Source organism: Patella vulgata, chromosome 2 (assembly GCF_932274485.2).
Source record: "Patella vulgata chromosome 2, xgPatVulg1.2, whole genome shotgun sequence".
Taxonomy (NCBI): Eukaryota; Metazoa; Mollusca; class Gastropoda; family Patellidae; genus Patella; species Patella vulgata.
Genome location: NC_065880.2, coordinates 24,375,176 through 24,393,216, shown reverse-complemented (window position 1 = coordinate 24,393,216; position 18,041 = coordinate 24,375,176). Strand labels below are relative to the sequence as shown.

The window sequence follows — 18,041 nt, the reverse complement described above, 5'->3', positions numbered from 1 at the left end:
AGCAAAAATGCACAATAAGCACACCCACCCATCTAACACACTACCTAGTGTAATTGTGATCCTGTGTTTATATAGATGCAAATGATGATCAGCGGCTTTAAATTTTATATGGGTAAGGTTTTCTGGATACTTAACTGCAAGTTATAACACTTACGTTAACCATCTTAAAGTAATTATATCACTGATTTCAATTCACATAATTTTATATTTCAAAATCAAAAAATAAGTTAAAAATTTGTACTCACTATTTCTTCTGAAGTAGTAATATCTGTCATGTTTCTGGTGTATCCATCTAGAAAATCATATTTCATTTCTTTCAAAAAATAATTTGTATTTCTCAGACTCCGTTAATATCACGTTTAACATCTGCAAAAAAACCCACAAATTAAATAAAACATTGTATTTCCGTGAGCAACCCCATTATCAGCAAAAACATGAAGATTATCAGTCAACATTTGAACAAGACATTAAAAATATTCTGAGGAATTAAAAATTTTAAAATATATCACATCTATCTGGCGAAACTTATGATCAATTCTCCAATGAATTCCTAAAATCATGTATTTTATCTGGTGAACAGTTATTCTTGTCATGAAAAACAAAATGTATAACATTTGCTGAATATGTAAATTCAGTTATTATGTGAATATATAGATTAGGCTATTCACATATCCAGGAATGTTTCCTAAAATAGATATAGGCATAGTGACTAAATCAACATAGACCGACATGGCTAATAAAATAGTTTAATATAATGTAATTCAGTCCTTCACTTTCTAAGATTTATTTTTATCAGAAAAGCACAGACAGTAAATACTGTACCACTCTTTCTCACTACGTGGAATATTAGCAAAACAGAATAATTTTCAATAGGTTACAAACATTAGCAGAACACAGATTGTATGAGAGACAATCACTGGTTTTATTATACAAGCACAATGTTCAGACAAGTATCCTCTAAGTCTTATCATTTAATCAAGCACAATGATAAGAGAAAGAGAGAGTGGGAGGAAACTGGAGGACCCGGAGAAAACCCACAGGGTTGGACAAACAACCCTACTCCTTGTCACATACAACCGGGGAATCGAAACCATGCCAGTTACATGTATCTCAATGACAGACCTAATGATACAGCGAGCACACACTAACCATTCGACCATCCCCCCTCCCCCCAAACAATTATGAGAGAATATTTGTCAAAACTTGGGCTTGTATATAATACATACCAGTTTACAAAACCTAGCTCGCTTGCAACCATTTTTTCGAGAAGGCTTTTTATTTTAAACTGGTTCATCTTGGCCATCTGAATAGGTTGGCTTAAAAAGTTACATTCTTTGGAAAATGGCGGCAACATGCAATACCAGTGTTATCGAAAGCATACAAGAACCGTATAAACAATATGATTCTACCCATACGTAGTTAACTCCAACCTCGACCAAAGAGGTCAAAATAGTTAGACTTTTTTGGCTTATAGTACATGTAAACGCAACACGATGCTGTCTTAAAAATCATGGCGACTTGAACTGGTTTAAAAATAAGCGTCTGAACCACAATTTCAAACAAAACGGGACCATTCTCAATAAGATATATACAATTTCATACAAAACAGGACAATTCTCAATAGGATACAAAACACTAAACCATTCAGTTAAAAAACTCATCAAGTTTAACCTATGCCAAGTTTTGCATCATCCCAACTCAGTTTTTTTATTTATTCACCTTCAGAGAATGCACTGAACAACATGAGGGTTATTGTACTTTGTGTGTCATAACAATGCTTGTTAACATGGTATATTTTGCAACGATGTGACAGACCTTTGATCTACTGCAAATATTAATACAGTCTGCTGTTTATTTTTTTATTTTCCTCCATGTTATGTCAGGCCATTCTGAACTTTAATCAAAAAATTTTGACAACACTTCATACTTTGTTATGAGTGGTAGGAATTAATTAGTTTTTTCATTATGATTTTTGATCATATAAACCAAATTGTTTCAGTATCTGGAAGATCTCTTTACATGTTTAAAGGAACAGTCCCAGATATCACAAGACACCAAATTATTATCCTTTAAATTTCAGCAAATGTAGGTAAACTGTCTTCTAGACAACTACAATTTGATCTCTTTTCATGCCATTTCTGTACCTTAGATAATCAAGAATTTCCAAACTGGCAACAGCTCAAGCTCTCACTGTGACTGTCACAGATCGTGTAAGGAGTGACCTAAATGATCAAGGTATAAGGTTGCCTGTGAAATGTTACAAGGAATTATTCATTAAAGGGGAATTATGTAAAATAAGATAAAGAGCTGACAGTTCTCGCTATAATAGTTAAAAAATAGATAATGAATAGGGAATATTTTGAAAATTTCAGTCAAATTACTTCACGATACAATTCCAGTGTAGCCTCGGTTGTCATTGCTATTGTTGTTACGATAATAAACAATATCATGATTATCTATTTTTACATTAAATCATCAACCGCAAATCATATTTAAATCTATTGAAAATCTAGACTATCCGATGGCATTGAGAGTTGATTATGGTCTTGGCAAGTTTATTAATGTCTATAAAGACCTGCAATAGGCAGATTTAGCCTATTGTTCTGCTACTATACTAGGCTAATGAAGCGGGCATATGCCATACAGTGTGCTATGAGGGAAATCTTGCCTGGGCAGCTGCACTATAGCCTACTCTTATATCGAATTCCAACTGCCAAGGGATCTTTTACGTGCACGCCAATGTATACAAGGGGCCTTGGTTTTTCATCCCATCCGAACGACTAGAGAGCTGTGCTTGTCAGGCTATCCGTCCTGCACCACTGACAAGGAGAAACCATGTCAGAAAAAGCAGATGAACTTTCTTCGCCTATACAGGGATGACAACGAAACAATTACAAAATTTAAATTTCCAACCCACCTGTGCCGACGTACATGTAGTACGAAAATGTTGACATACACAATGTACTTCCGTTCATGATTCAATATTAAATAACTGACATTTAATTGATCATTTTCTACCCAAGGTGTCGTTCAACCCACCCGCACCTTCAGTTCCGCAGGTTATTCGTATGGACGCAAGTGTTATTTAAAATAATGAACAAAAGATCCACATCATAAACATACCACAATGATATTTTTATCAAGATTAAAACAGATTACTGTCTAAAGTCTAAAGTAAAACTTCATTTTGTTATTCAAAAGACAAACAATGTTTTACATGATCTAATGTACCTGTGACCTTCAAATTTAACCCTTGTGGACACCTGTACCAATCAGAGACAATATATGACATGTGCATTATAGTGCAGTTGAAGGTTATTGCTCTTTCATTTTAAAGATGATCTTTTTATAATAAATTATTTTCTTCTTATTTCTTAAGATTAACCATGTGATTCAGTTATTAAAGTTGTCTTTTTTTTTCTTTCTTCTTTCTTTTTTTTTTTAAGACAATGTTACTTATAAAAGAACATTTTATCTTCAACAACATTAATTGTTCAATTAAACAACCTCTACATACAATTACTGCTCTCAAATTATAATTATAATCAACAAATATAATTATTTCATTTACGTCCTGCCCAGGGCCTCCACTTCAAAATTTTCCCAACCGGTCATTTTTCTCACGTAGAAAGTGGTGCTATTTTTAGCACGCCTGCCTCAATTAAAGACTAATTTTAGTTATTAACTAATACTTAGTCAAAACATCTTGTGTAAGCACTATCTGGTGCATCTCATACTTTCAACAAGGGCATAATGCAGTGGTTCTCAACCTTTTTTTGCGAACGGCACACCTTAGAACACATGAACAAATAGCGGTACACCTGGCTAAATATATATGAAAAATATTAGAATTTTGCAAAATAAAAACATGGCTAGTTATAGACGGCATACAGCCGCACACACAGACTAGTCATAGACACATAGAATGACTCAAACTAAATAAAGAAAAACACAGCTATGAACTTGCCAGTAGACACCAGTGAATACTCAATTGGGATCACATGGTTTTCCGCATTTTCTTCGTGTTCTGTTCAAAATTTCGCAGTACACTGGTTAAGAATCACTGGCATAATGACTGGGTTTTATTGAAGTTTGTTCAAAAATGCATTTTTCTCAATGGCTACAAAACCAACTGACTTTGAATAAACTTATAATATTATAATTTATGTAACTCTGCAGCCTTTAGAACATAAATATTTGCCATTATTCTGAAAATAAATCACAATTTTCTACAACAAAGTATGTAACCTGGGATTCAAAGGATTGTCACCATGTTGTCAATTAAATTTATGAGCAATACTATCTCATATAATGAAATGAAAAGTATATGAACTACTTACATGTACAGCCCAGACTTAAATTCTTGACCAAAGTAGATAAGATTTGTTGTTTCAGTACAAGAATGAATCTATTTGGCTAATGTAAAATGAAACACGAGTTTACTGTTGTTATAATAGAACAAGAATGAAATCAGTCTGTTGATCTGTCACTCTTCATAATGTTAACTCTAACAATATCACTATGTCTCTTAAAATGATAACATATTCATGTTATTTTTTTTTTTAATTTGACAAAGATGACATATTAAAATGGGTTCTTTTGAAATATCTTTCCAATAAAGCTTTGTTATAATAAAAGTTCATCTAGATGTGACAAATTTTTTTAAAAAATGAGGCATTGTACCAGCACATTAGACTATAAAAATCACCCAGAATCTAATAAATTATGACAACTTTGTTAATAAATCACAAAATGTCAACAACAGAAAAGCAAAGAATATTATTAACACAAAAAACTTCTCCGTCAAAACATTCTTTTTTTTCTGCAAAATTTGCAATAAATAAATGGGAGAAAATAAGGAAGCTTTTTTTCCGTTAATAAGATTGTTTAGCATTATATGTCCATGTTATTTTATACGGTCAATATATCTATAATTAATACAAATTAAAGCATCTCATTGTCATGTAAAATTTCAAATAATATCTAATTTTTCACAGCTGAATCCCTGCTAAATTGATTATTCAACATTTAATATGGAAAACAATATCAATATATCGTGTACCATAATGCGCTTCAGTCCCAGTTGTATCAAGAGACTCGAGGGACAAGGCTAGACACATTGCACCAAATCAAACGGCGTATGTAGACTGGAATAACCAGACGCTAGAAATCTGCACTCGCTTGAGACTGCTGGCTTATTTCGCCGAACATACATGTAACTGATTTGAAATTGGAGTAAAAACGGAAACCATTGAATGTAAATCAGTTTATATACATTCATACTACAGTATTATATGTGTTGCGACCTACTCTTGTCAATTTCTAGGACCCAAATGTTAGCGATTTAGCTCCTTTTAGGAATCATCCTTGGTTCACATTTTATTCTTTATTCAAGTTAATCTTAATTCACATTTTGCATACATTCAATCACTTTATTGCTAGAGCAAATTATTTTATTCTTTTTATGCTGACATTAAAGACAGAAAATGAAGCCATCTAAAAGTAGATCTCAGTCATTTTGCATGCTTTTGGACGTTATGGTTGTGTGCACTATTCTCTTTGCGAAAACATCTACTCCCTTTTGCAAAAGTAAGTTTCAATGTTACTTGTCGCTGGAGACAGCAATGGAGGACAGGAAAAAAAATGTCAATTAAAACTAATAGAATTTGATTTGCTTTTGTGTCCAATTATGTATTTACTATTACTTATAATAATTCTATGAAATCATGATCAACTAGTGAACTATTGTATAACTATAAACCAAAAGATAATGGAAAATATATTGACAGTTTCTAGAAACCTGAAAATCAACAAAATATGTCTAAACCTGATAATTAGTTGAATATTTGAAAAAATATGCATCTGATGTGAGATGTGACCACTATTCGAAAATCCAAACAACATATAAATATGACATCAAGATTTAATACCTGATAATTAAATTGAATATTTGAACAAATATGAATCTGATTGAGATGTGACCACTATTCGAAACTCCAAACAACATATAAATATGACATCAAGATTTAATACATGTAGATAAGAATGAATCAAGCCTGTATCCCCAATTCTCTTATTAATAAAACTTACATTACATCATGAAAATACAATAAACAGTGAACTAGAGTGAATAGGCTAGCTGAAAGAATCAATTACTCCAGCTTTACAAGCTGCAATATGGTTAGTGCAATACAATGCCAACTTGACTTTTGAATCAAGTAGAAAACAGTTCTGACCTATTAATACCCACCATATGTGGGTTAAAGTCAGCAGCCTTCACCTTGTTAAATTTGTCAATAATATTTACTCAAGATATAAACATTGAGACTCCAGGCACAAGGCACACAGAAATAAATACTGGATTTACCCCCGGAAATATTTTTAAGAGAGATCTTTATCACAGTACACAATATAATTTAAATAACATTAATCAATGGTTTCAGCTATATCGATTGAATAATATACTCTTGACATTTATCTATTTTCTGTAGCTATATATTCAATAGATTGTAGATTGAGATTATTTGGACAATGGTCCAATCAAGCTTTCAGGAATTACATCTTTCAATATGTTGTTAAATATATCATTTCTGTAATTTCAGTTTATTGACTCCATGATAAAACGGAATAATTAAAGTGGATATGCTATGCCCTCATTAATCACCTATACTACCGGTAATAGTTAAATAACGGTGGGCAGATCATTATCAAATGGTTCACTGACAAACAAGCGATACCGTATCCACCTGTGTCTCAACATTTGAATCATTTTGTGAATTAAATTCGTCACATGCTTCAACAGGCATGATTAGCTTCCGCAGTGACCTGGGAGTGGCCCTGGTCGACATACCCATACGCCACTACCACAGTGAGCTAGAAGACACTTCAAATGATATTCAGTTGCTACTGAATGAATGTCATTGTATTAGGTCTAAGGTACGAGTATCATTAATCACCAATCCCTAATCGGAAATCTAAATCCCTAATTGGAATTTCTCCTACATTGACACAGGGGAATCACTTAATCACTAAAATATGTACAACAATGGATTCAGCTAGCTCGAAAATGTATATTTTGACACCAAACTTGATCCTTATGTAAAATTTGAATTTTTCCGCCCAAACTCATTGCCATCTTGAATAACCCCCAATACTGACTCAGCAGTAACACTTATCACAAACGTGTGGATGGAAATGGATTCAGTTACCCTGAAAACCTATATTTTGATACCAAAATCGATCATATCATGAATGATAATTGGATGGAAGTTGGGATTTACTAGCCAGAACAGATGGCCATTTTGGATTTGACCCATTTGGGCATGGATTTTGGACTGGGACTTTTTTTGGTAATAATATACATGTAGGACAGGTCTAGACCAACCATAAACTGTGGTCAGAATTTCTATTGCTCACACTTACATGTGTATGCTATCTTACCTGGACTATTATTCCACAATATATAAATATATAATATAGAAATATATAATAACCATTCATGTAATTTACGTCAGTTTGGATACTAACTTTACAAACACATCATTATTATTATCATTAAATTCTTGCTTTTAAACTCTATTAAATATATGGATTGGTAACATTATTGCTACTTTATATTCCTTATCAACACCTATAGTATAATATGTAATGCCAATTATTACACAATAGGAGGACTATATACCCATAACCTTTCATGTAATTTATGTCAATTTGATACTAGTTTTACAAAGACATCATTACTTCATGTGGCACACAAAGGTGATTTGGCAATTGATAAGACTTAATGTTAAGAGAAGTAAGATGAATGTTGCTCTACATGAAATTGATTTGCTAACAAAATGATGAATGAGAGAACGTGATTTTTTACTATCTACTTAAAGATACATTTATATGGGAGATCAGATAACGAGTTGGCAGTTCTCACTATAATAGTTAAAAACTAGATAATGTAAAGGGAATTTGCTGAAAATTTCATTCAAATTGATCCACTATGAACCCAAAATTAAGCGATTAAAATTTCCGCCTAGCCTCGATCATCATTACTAAAGTCAGTTCGATAAATAGCATAGTCTCGATTATCCATTTAATCGTGAAGGAAAGTTATGCAGTAAATCGGCTCATAACCCACTAAAGATGGCAGGCTAGCAATGCCATCGAGAGTTGATTATGGTCTAGATAGGTTAATTAATGTCTAATTAATAATTTAGATAACATTTCAGGCCTAAAGAAAGACCTGCAATAGACAGATTTAGCTCTTGCATAATGTATGTTTTAAACTTAAAGTGAAAGGGACACTGTTAGACATTGTAATCTGCCACCACATAGCAACAAAAGCTGAAGTTGTGAGGTTTTAGTGCTCATTAATATTCCAATTGAAGGCAATAGTTGCAAGTGATTTGTCAATGTACATCAGACCATTGTCTCGATAATCAAGACAACTCCAAAGTCCGTTTTACATGGACACGTTTTCATATTGTTTCTACGCTCGTTTTAAAGTCAGTCTAACGCAAATGTAATTGGGCTACTTCCATGTAGAGAGAGAAAATGTGCCCAAAAACAGGCTTATGACTTGGGTAAATATCGCTCAAATTATCCAGACAATAAAATATTCATTTTCAAACATGGTTGGCAGAATTAATTGTTTTGATAGTAACTTATGACATGGGTAAATATCGCTCAAATTATCCAGACAATATAATATTCATTTTCAAACATGGCTGGCAATATTAATTGTTTTGCTAGTAACTTTGTAAGATGCAATATTTTGAAGGTAATGGAAACATTTACAAGACACTGATAACTGATTAAGGGCAACAACCCATGAGATAATTATCAGAAATAACTAACATTCAATAAGCCTAAAGTTCTTCCTAGTACTAACATAAACCATGCACAACTTGGTCATTGTACATATAATGGTAATCAAAAAAACCCTTAAGTGTTCAGTTATCGGAAATCATTGAACACAGTGTATATATCTGAAATCAATCGGATGACAGCTTTAGCCTTTAGAGTGTCCACAATGGGCAGACAAATCAACAAACAGACAAACAGGGGGGGGGGGGGGGTGACAATATACCACATTTCAATATGGACATATAAAAACGACATCTGTATAATAAATATCATGCATATTTATATAGTAGTTGACTCCAGTATTATTTTGAGTTAATTTACCATATATGTACTCACAAATACTTCTACCCATAGTAATATTCAAACACTAAACCTAATACTTACGCATCAATCACTAATTTATTCTCAGGTCTGTTTATTACAACTATTTATGGCTGTTTTAAACAATGATCTCTCAATATTTGTTGTTGCGACATTCAGTCTATAAGCACCAGCTGTGACAGCCTAAATTTCAACAACTGTCTCCAGTCAAACAATTATGCACTTTAACGGCAACCTGATAAAAAAGAAATTAACACATGTATAATAGTAGGTTATCCTGAAAATGATAAACAAATCATCTATTACATTGCAGGCCCAGATAAAAATAGGGGAGGTGAAGGGGTGAGCGATGCACCTTTCATCTTCTCCAGCAAATTACCATGTACCACCGCATCCCCAATGACATCAACACAATAAGTATAATGAACTTCAATTAGTAAACTTATGCATCAATATTGTTTCAGATTACACAAATACGGCTCTATACCCCACAGATGCTCCAATAACAGACAAAGAATAGACAAATACATGTAACTATGAATGTCCTACTTCAAACTCTGCAATACTTCTACTAAGAATACAATAATCTACACATGTGCCTAGATTTATTCTTTACAATACACTCCCACAAGACTATCATAACCTACACAATCTGCAGATAATGTATTAAATACGACATACATGTATGCATTCCAAAAAGAGAGAGAAAAAGCTTAAACATATGTCTTGCACAGAAAAATATGTTTAAAGTGAACTTGCAATAAGCTGTATAATGTGACCTTGAATAGCTCTCATCAAAGGATATGAGTAAAGTGTTGATGAATGGTATGTAGAATAAGCTATATATATATATAAACTTCCGTTACATGATTAAGATGCAAAGAGAAAGGAAATGGAGTAACCATATACACACTTAGACAAATATAAACTGTAAGCAAATGGGAGACAATAACACAACAAAAAAAATTTGGCATTTTTATTCTTGGAAATACTTCAATTGCATAAACTGGGAATGGAATGAGACGTGTAGTTAAAATCAAATTTATTTTCATTATAAACAACATTTTGTTAGTTGGAAGAAACTCAAACTTAAGAAGAGTACTTTTCAATCAAAAACATTTGAATCAATCTGGAATTATTGGGTGAAAAACTGAATGATGAAATTATAACATAAACTTGACCGATACTTAACTTGTGTCGACATTTACCTACTTTACATTATTTATGACCTGATTGTCTGACCTACATGTTCTAACAGGTGGTACTATAACCTTCAACCTTATCTTATACCTAAAGACAGATTAAAGCCATCATAAATAACACTAGAATTAATTGTAGATGTATGCTTAGTCTATTGAGCCCTGTCTTTCAGTCCACAGTTACTTGTAACATGGAAAATCTCTTTTAAAATAACATTCAACTGCCTAAAGTCTATTGCATAAAGGAGATAATCAAATTCAGGGGCAAATATTTTTTTTGAAAATGAAAGATAAGATCAAAGGTTGCGGACTGGACATTGACTTACCCTTCTTCATACAATGTAAGATTTCACTGACTGCAAGTGCTTTACTTTCTGCCAACTAGTCATAATACTCACTACTCGCGATACTATAAGGACAATCAAGTCTACCAATTTATTAGATCGTAGACTCGACTGTCTAATAATATTGTGAAGTACATGTATGTAGTGAATTATAAAATTGCATTGGATTGAAATGATGATCTGTTATGTATGCACTTAAATTAAAATTAGTAATCAAGCTAACAGCTTGATTTTTCAAAACAAAAGTTTAATTATTTAGAGCTTGGCCCATTACCAATCAAAATAACATATCAGATCAACCCAATTCAATATTATGTTTTGGCCCTAAATGAAAGAGGTTTAGCTGCTTTAAATTAACCGGAATGCACTTTTTAGAACATTTACAAGATTGTGAAGTCATTAAATAACTCAGCTGGAAATTATCTCAACTTACTGAATTCACACTATGACTAATGTATATAATTAAATGTTCCATTTAAGCTTAATTATCAAATTTCAATGGTAATTATTCAACTTTTAAAAACATTCACTGAAGTCTGCTATGTGCAAAGTTACCATGGTCCAAAACCCAGTCTATAGGCTTACTACATGAACATGTATACATTTATGTCCATGCAGTTACACGCACCGTACATGTATCTATCCCATGATACTGTATTAATTTTATTGCTCTATGTCTTTTTTTTCATTAGACTACACTGAAATCAAATCTACTGCAGAATTTTCCATATTGACATCTTTCAGTCACTTACTACAGACATGACCTGCTGATTCAGGCCAGTAAAACAGAATATTTTTCTTTGAAATGACTTGTAATTTAGCTTGCCTTTAAAGTAGCTAAGTCTCTAACTCAATATCATCCAAAATCTTCAACATTGAAAACACGATTTATTTGTCAAATTAAATCAACATTCATGTTGTGATCTTACCGGAAAAGATGGGCATTTGATATCCAATATTTAAGACAAAATAAACATTTTACCATTGGTACACGAATCGTGTACCATAGTGCGCTTCAGCCCTAGTTGTATCAAGAGACTCGAGGGACGAGGCTAGAAACATTGCACCAAATCAAACGGCGTATGAAGACTGGAATAACCAGACGCTAGAAATCTGCACTCGCTTGAGACTGCTGGCTTATTTCGCTGAACATAACTGATTTGAAATTTGAGTAAAAACGGAAACCATTGAATGTAAATCAGTTTATATACATTCATATTACAGTATTATATGCGTTGCGACCCACTTTTGTCAATTTCTAGGTCCCAAATGTTAGCGATTTAGCTACTTTAAATTAAATACTACAGAAAGTCAATCAAAAGGTTCAGTCACTGACAGTGGAATAACTAAGTGGGAACTTTAAAAAAAACAGAATGGAAATTTAACGAAAGTATTATTAAATGTAAAGATTGTATACAGTGCTGGCAATAAACAGAAATGACATGGGGACATCTTACTTTTCTGCAGAAACCAGATTAATGAAGATGGGTATACACCCACCATGCAGCGAGCTATGACTATGAGGGAGCATTTGCCTAGACAGTGCTGCTATGACCTACTCTTTTCCAGTAAACTATACAAATGTGTAAACATTTAAAAATTAAGCAAGTATAAAAGTTTTTATCAAAGTAGAAACAACATGTCTTGGATTGTCAACTTATAATACCTGTGTTTATTTATCAGATAATTTTCTTGACAAAAGAAAAACATGTATTAAGTCACAAGTTAATTCACATTTGCTATGGGGTATTTTCATCAAAACATATCAATAACAGTAAAGAAAAATTTTGAAAAACAATTATTAATTCTTAATTAAATTTTCAGTGTATTCTATAAATTCATAACTCAAGAAGAAGTATATTATGCAATAGCCAATGTAACAAAACCAAATTTGTCTGAATGTAAAAAATAATGTTAAAAGATCATGTTAATAATAACGTACATGTAAAGGCAAATATGCAATGTAATCTTAACAATATACCCTTTGTTTTGACTATCCCTATACAAGCAGTCTTTTCCGTAATCATTAATTTATAACGGCAAAGACATACTTTGACCGTCTGCACTCATTAACATTGCATAGACAGGCATATGCATAGAATACTTTGACAACCTTATTTCCTGGTTTTCTGAGCGAACACGTCTCCATCTGTCTGAGTTTTATGACTTGGACCAGACCAACTGAAGGGACATACAATTTGTGAAACAATCATTTGTGTTCAACTTATTTAAATGTTTGGATTTTCCTTTCTACATGTATAAAATTTTTCTTTCTAACGTGTGATTTTCTTGCTTGACCTTCAGACTGTCTTTGATTTAATATTGACACCTAGTGAAGAACAGGATAATGTGGCAGAAACAATATTTCATAGTTCAATGCTGTTTCTTCTTTAAATGGCCAATAGGATGATTTATTCAGTTCTATGGGATGTCTAATTGAAAAGCACTGTAACTTTTACTATCCTTTAAATTTCAAAACCAAATTTTGAAGATCAAAGTTGAGAATGAACAGTTTTACCATACAATGGTATGGACTTTTTGACTACATAATTTGACACACTGATTTTATTTTGAATAATAACTTCGTCAAAATATTGGCCAAAAGAAGTTACTTCCAAGCTGATGCACAGTATATAATTTTGTTTGATGGTTGTGAAAATTTTATATTACATACATGTATTGGGTATTCCATGTGGTACATTTTGATTTGATGATATATTTGGACTAAAAACATATAAAAATAGGTTGCCAGGCAACGAAACATGCGCCCACAGCAACTATATCGTCCGGGCAGTCAACAAGAGTTGTCACATATTTTTACTTTTTTCGGTAATGAAACATTTATAATACATTAAAATCTGATTAAGAGTAACAACTCATTAAGTAATTATCAGAAAACCATTAGAATTTGTTTGGTTTTTATAAAGTTCTGCCCATGCTAACATTTAGTATACAAAACTTTTAACATCATGGATTTGGCTGTTCAAGTTATAAAGATTCTTGAAAATCAATATACTTGTTCGTCTCAAGATCTCAAACACTGTGTATAAATTTATTAGCCTCTAGAGTGTCCACAAGATTTTTCAAAGTGATCAAGGGCCATAACTCTGGCAGTAATTATCGGAAATCGCTGAAAATCAATAGGCTTCTTTGTCTCATGACCTTATACACTGTGTATAAATTTAAAGTCAATTGGATATTAACTTTGACCTCTAGAGCATCCACAAGGTTTTTTTAAGTGATCAAGGGCCATAACTCTGGCAGTAATTATCGAAAATCGTTGAAAATCAATAGGCTTCTTTGTCTCATGACCTTAAACACTGTGTATAAATTTAAAGTTAATCGAATATTAACTTTGACCTCTAGAGCGTCCACAAGATTTTTTGAAGTGATCAAGGGCCATAACTCCAACAGTAATTATCTAAAATCGCTGAAAATCAATAGGCTTCTTTGTCTCAAGACCCTAAACACTTATATAAATTTAAAGTCAATCAGATATTAACTTAAGCCTATAGAGTGTCCACAAGCAATTGTGGACGCTGGACCGACGGACGGGGGCGACAACAATATACGACCACATTTCAATGTGGGCGTATAAAAACTAATTGATCTATCAAAAGTTTGCTTCAAATCTCTCGGAAAACAGAATTATCTCTAAGAAAACTATCCCACACAACGAGAATCTAATTTTATCTGCATTGATTATCACGTGACTTGATTGAGGGAGAATCTATTTAGAGTCTGTATTTATCGTTAGTCGCTGTCCATTTACCATAATTACAGAATGCATATAACTAAATTCCTTGTTTATCCTCTGTCAACTTCTTTTTACGCTGTTTAATCAAAGAATCTACTGTACATTTAATTCTCTCAATTTCCTCACAACCGTTAGCTATTAGCTTAACAGATTGCCTTTCAATGCTACCCTCACATTTTTGTTTTATGTGCACTCCATGGGTATTTTTCAGGGAATCCAGTATTTGTGTCTACTTTCCATATACCAAAATCGACATACTGTTATTGGAAATAACTACCCTATAAATACTTTTTATCTTTAACATGGCCTAAGGCATTTCCAATTACCTTAGAATAATTAGTTGAGTTTTTTTAATACCACATTTGTAAATCACATGATGCAGATGTGTCGAGTCATATGCTAGTTGTATGTCAATCTGTTCAACATTTGGTCATTCTGTTCTGTAACAGAATTCTTAGTATTTGTTACTATTTTGACTATAATAACAGATTACTGTTACCAGAGTATAGAATTGTATTCGAAAACAAAATGACTAAAATGCAATCAAACAAGTTGGCTTAATCCTAGGAGTACTTAAACAATTCCAACGAGTTTTGAAGAACCTCTGACATTTAGAACAATTACATAGGCTTGAGGACAGATTCAATATCTTTATGACTTCTGCAAATTAGCTAAATTGCTCTCCTAAATATTGAGATTAATAAACTACTTTCAGTTTTGGTTTATTTTTAAACTGCATACATGTATGTTCAAGCTATCAGTTTCCATGATGATAATTGTAATGCTACCATATTCACCAAACATATTCACCAAATATTAAACAAAACTAAAGCATAAATACAATTTGGCACTCCTTAAATCAAGAAAATGTAGAATTACTCTTGGAATATAATTAAGAAGAGTTTTTTTTACAGGAGCTTTTTTCTCACTTTTGAAATTGTCAGGAGCTTTTTATGGCTCCTGCACAATTTAGAAACACGAAGGACTGTTTTAATGGAGGTATAGCAGTATTTTGTACTATTTATCACAGCTGTAGCATTATTCAGTGAATCTCAATATCACTCATCAGTGGCATAATGTATTTGTTCAGCACAATGACTGCTAATATAACACTATTTTTTATTTCTTACATGTTTAACTTTGGATTATTTATTTTGTAAGTCTATGAGCAGTGATTAAGCACATATTTCGTGATGTTTTCAAAATCAAATAATTTTTGAAAAAATTTGTAGATTATCTATCATGTAGCTTATGTTAAATTGGGTTACATATATGTCTATTCAGTGTCTGGTATATAAAGCTGATATTTAGGTCAGCAGAATTTCAAAAGGACAATGGGCCATCACCCCAACGCTGATATTCGGGTACACATAAGAGTGACCTATATACTTCATATATGTTCAATATAATGCTGTTGTGAACCATGTTGAGCACCAGCTAGCTTATAAATTAGAACCTTTCTAATCACAAGATTATCTAATTACAAGTAACCACTCATTTAAAGATACATTATGGGAGATTAGATAACGAGTTGGCAGTTCTTACTATAATTAAGGATGTAAACGGTTACTCGGTTGACCGGTTACGGTTCGGTTCTGCAACCTGACCGGTTCGATATTCCCGTGACCGTTATTCGTTCAATATAAAAATGTCAGTGTATATCGACCTAGTAGTAAACTAGCATTAGCCCAGGCTCTCTTGTTCATATTACACGTTGAAACAAAACTTTCCCGGTAATTAAACGGTCGTATTCGCTGCTCGAAAACGTAGTAGAAAAATTATGCCGTAAACAAAGTATCTTTCGTCCCTCTGGCACATGGCCAAATGGTATAATCTTTTCGTCGTTTCATTGGCTCGATGGGGTCACATGTTCAGTCACGTGTGGTAAACATACGAATTTTATAGTATTAGCTTTTAATACGGCAATATTTATAAATATAAATTTAAGAAAATGGCATGGACTATAAGCCTACAGTTATAATAATGTTTTGACCGTGATCTAAGACTCTCCAGAAAAGAGCGACTTATTGCGTTGTATCTATGGGCTGGGTAATCTTGACTACAGGTTGACTATTAAATGGGTATGAAAATGAAAGTAATGCTGGGCGCGCGAATAAAGACGCCGAATTAAATATTTTATTAATGGATTACATTATAACATTGCACATTGAGATGGAGGTAGGTGGGGCCATAGAATATTCCTATAATTATAACGGGTCGAACACTAATAATATTGTATCAATTAAACGATCTGTCACACAACGGCATGTGCTGGTACTCGGCGAGAGACGACCACGTGAGACCATGACCTTTTTGACTGTTAGACGACGCAATGTTTCCTTCCGAGAAATTTGAATGAAAAACAAAATAAGCTGCAATAAATAAACTCTTCTTAGGACTTAGGGTCTAATAGTTTATATTCAAAACGAAGTTAAACAGTGTGAAAAAGTAAACTTTAATCCTGCGTACGGTACCGGCGATTAATAACTCGGCAACAAAAAAGTGAATCGGTTGACCGGTCACGGTCGTTTTTTTGCCCATCGGTTAACCGGTTCAATTTTTTTTAACTCGTTACATCCTTAACTATAATAGTTAGAAACTAGATAATGTAAAGGCAATTTGCTGAAAATTTCAGTCAAATTGATCCACTATGAACCAAGAAATAAGCGATCGAAAGTTCCGCATAGCCTCGGTCATCATTACTAAAGTCGGTACGACAAAAATCATAGTCTCGATTAACCATTTAATCGTTAAATCGAGAAGGAAAGTTATGCAGCAAATCGGATTATAATCCAACAAATATCGCAGGCTAGCGCTGACATCGAGAGTTGATTATGGTCTTGATCAATAATTAATGTCTAATTAATAATTTAGATAACATTTCAGGCCTAAAGAAAGACCTACAATAGACAGATTTAGCTCTTGCATAATGTATGTTTAAGGAGCCAAGTCTATAACTCAATATCATCCACAATCTTCGATATTGCAAACACAACTTATTAGTCAATTTAAATCAACATTGATGTTGTTATCTTAAAAGTGAAAAGTTAGGCTTCTGACATCCAATATTTAAGACAACGTTGAAAATTTCAAAATTGGCACACAAATCGTGCCAGAATGCTTTCGAGCACCCTTTGTAATGAAGCAACGTGATGAATGAGGCTAACCATATTCCACAGGAGAATACTACCGGTGTAGACTGGAATAATCAGACGAAACAGACTGCCATTCAAGTTGGACTCAAGTATTTCGCCGAACATAACCGATTAGAAATTACAGTAAAAATCAGTTTATATACATTTATATTACATTATTATATGCATTGCGACCCATTTGTGTCCTTTTCTGGGTGCCACAGAACACAAATTTAGCTCCTTTAAGCAATTAACAGAAATCATTAGAATTTGTTTTATTTCTTCTAGTTTTGCCCAATGCAAACATTTAGTATTCAAAACATGAATTTAATATCAGAAAGCATTGAAAATCAATAGGATTCTTCATCTCATGACCATAACCACTGTGTATAAATTTGAAGTCAATTGGATATTAACTTTAGCCTCTACA

At 32.8% G+C, this 18,041-nt stretch overlaps 1 protein-coding gene across 10 annotated transcripts in view; it reads right to left on the bottom strand.

Moving 5' to 3' along the window:
- The window catches only part of LOC126810779 (protein FAM13B), a 73,239-nt gene that overhangs the window by 48,925 nt on the left and 6,273 nt on the right, over nucleotides 1–18,041 (bottom strand). For 8 of the 10 annotated variants that reach the window (XM_050536042.1, XM_050536035.1, XM_050536040.1 and 5 more), the window contains exons 2-3: nucleotides 9,241–9,412; nucleotides 246–366 (exon numbers count right to left, since the gene is read on the bottom strand). Coding sequence is in view for 9 of the 10 variants with exons in the window: in XM_050536035.1 (XP_050391992.1) it covers nucleotides 246–311 (66 nt within the window). In the remaining variant the exon portion in view is untranslated. Of the gene's footprint in view, nucleotides 1–245; nucleotides 367–9,240; nucleotides 9,413–9,726; nucleotides 9,744–9,858; nucleotides 9,878–18,041 lie in introns of those variants that run through there. The other 2 variants (XM_050536038.2, XM_050536037.2) reach the window with 2 other exon arrangements.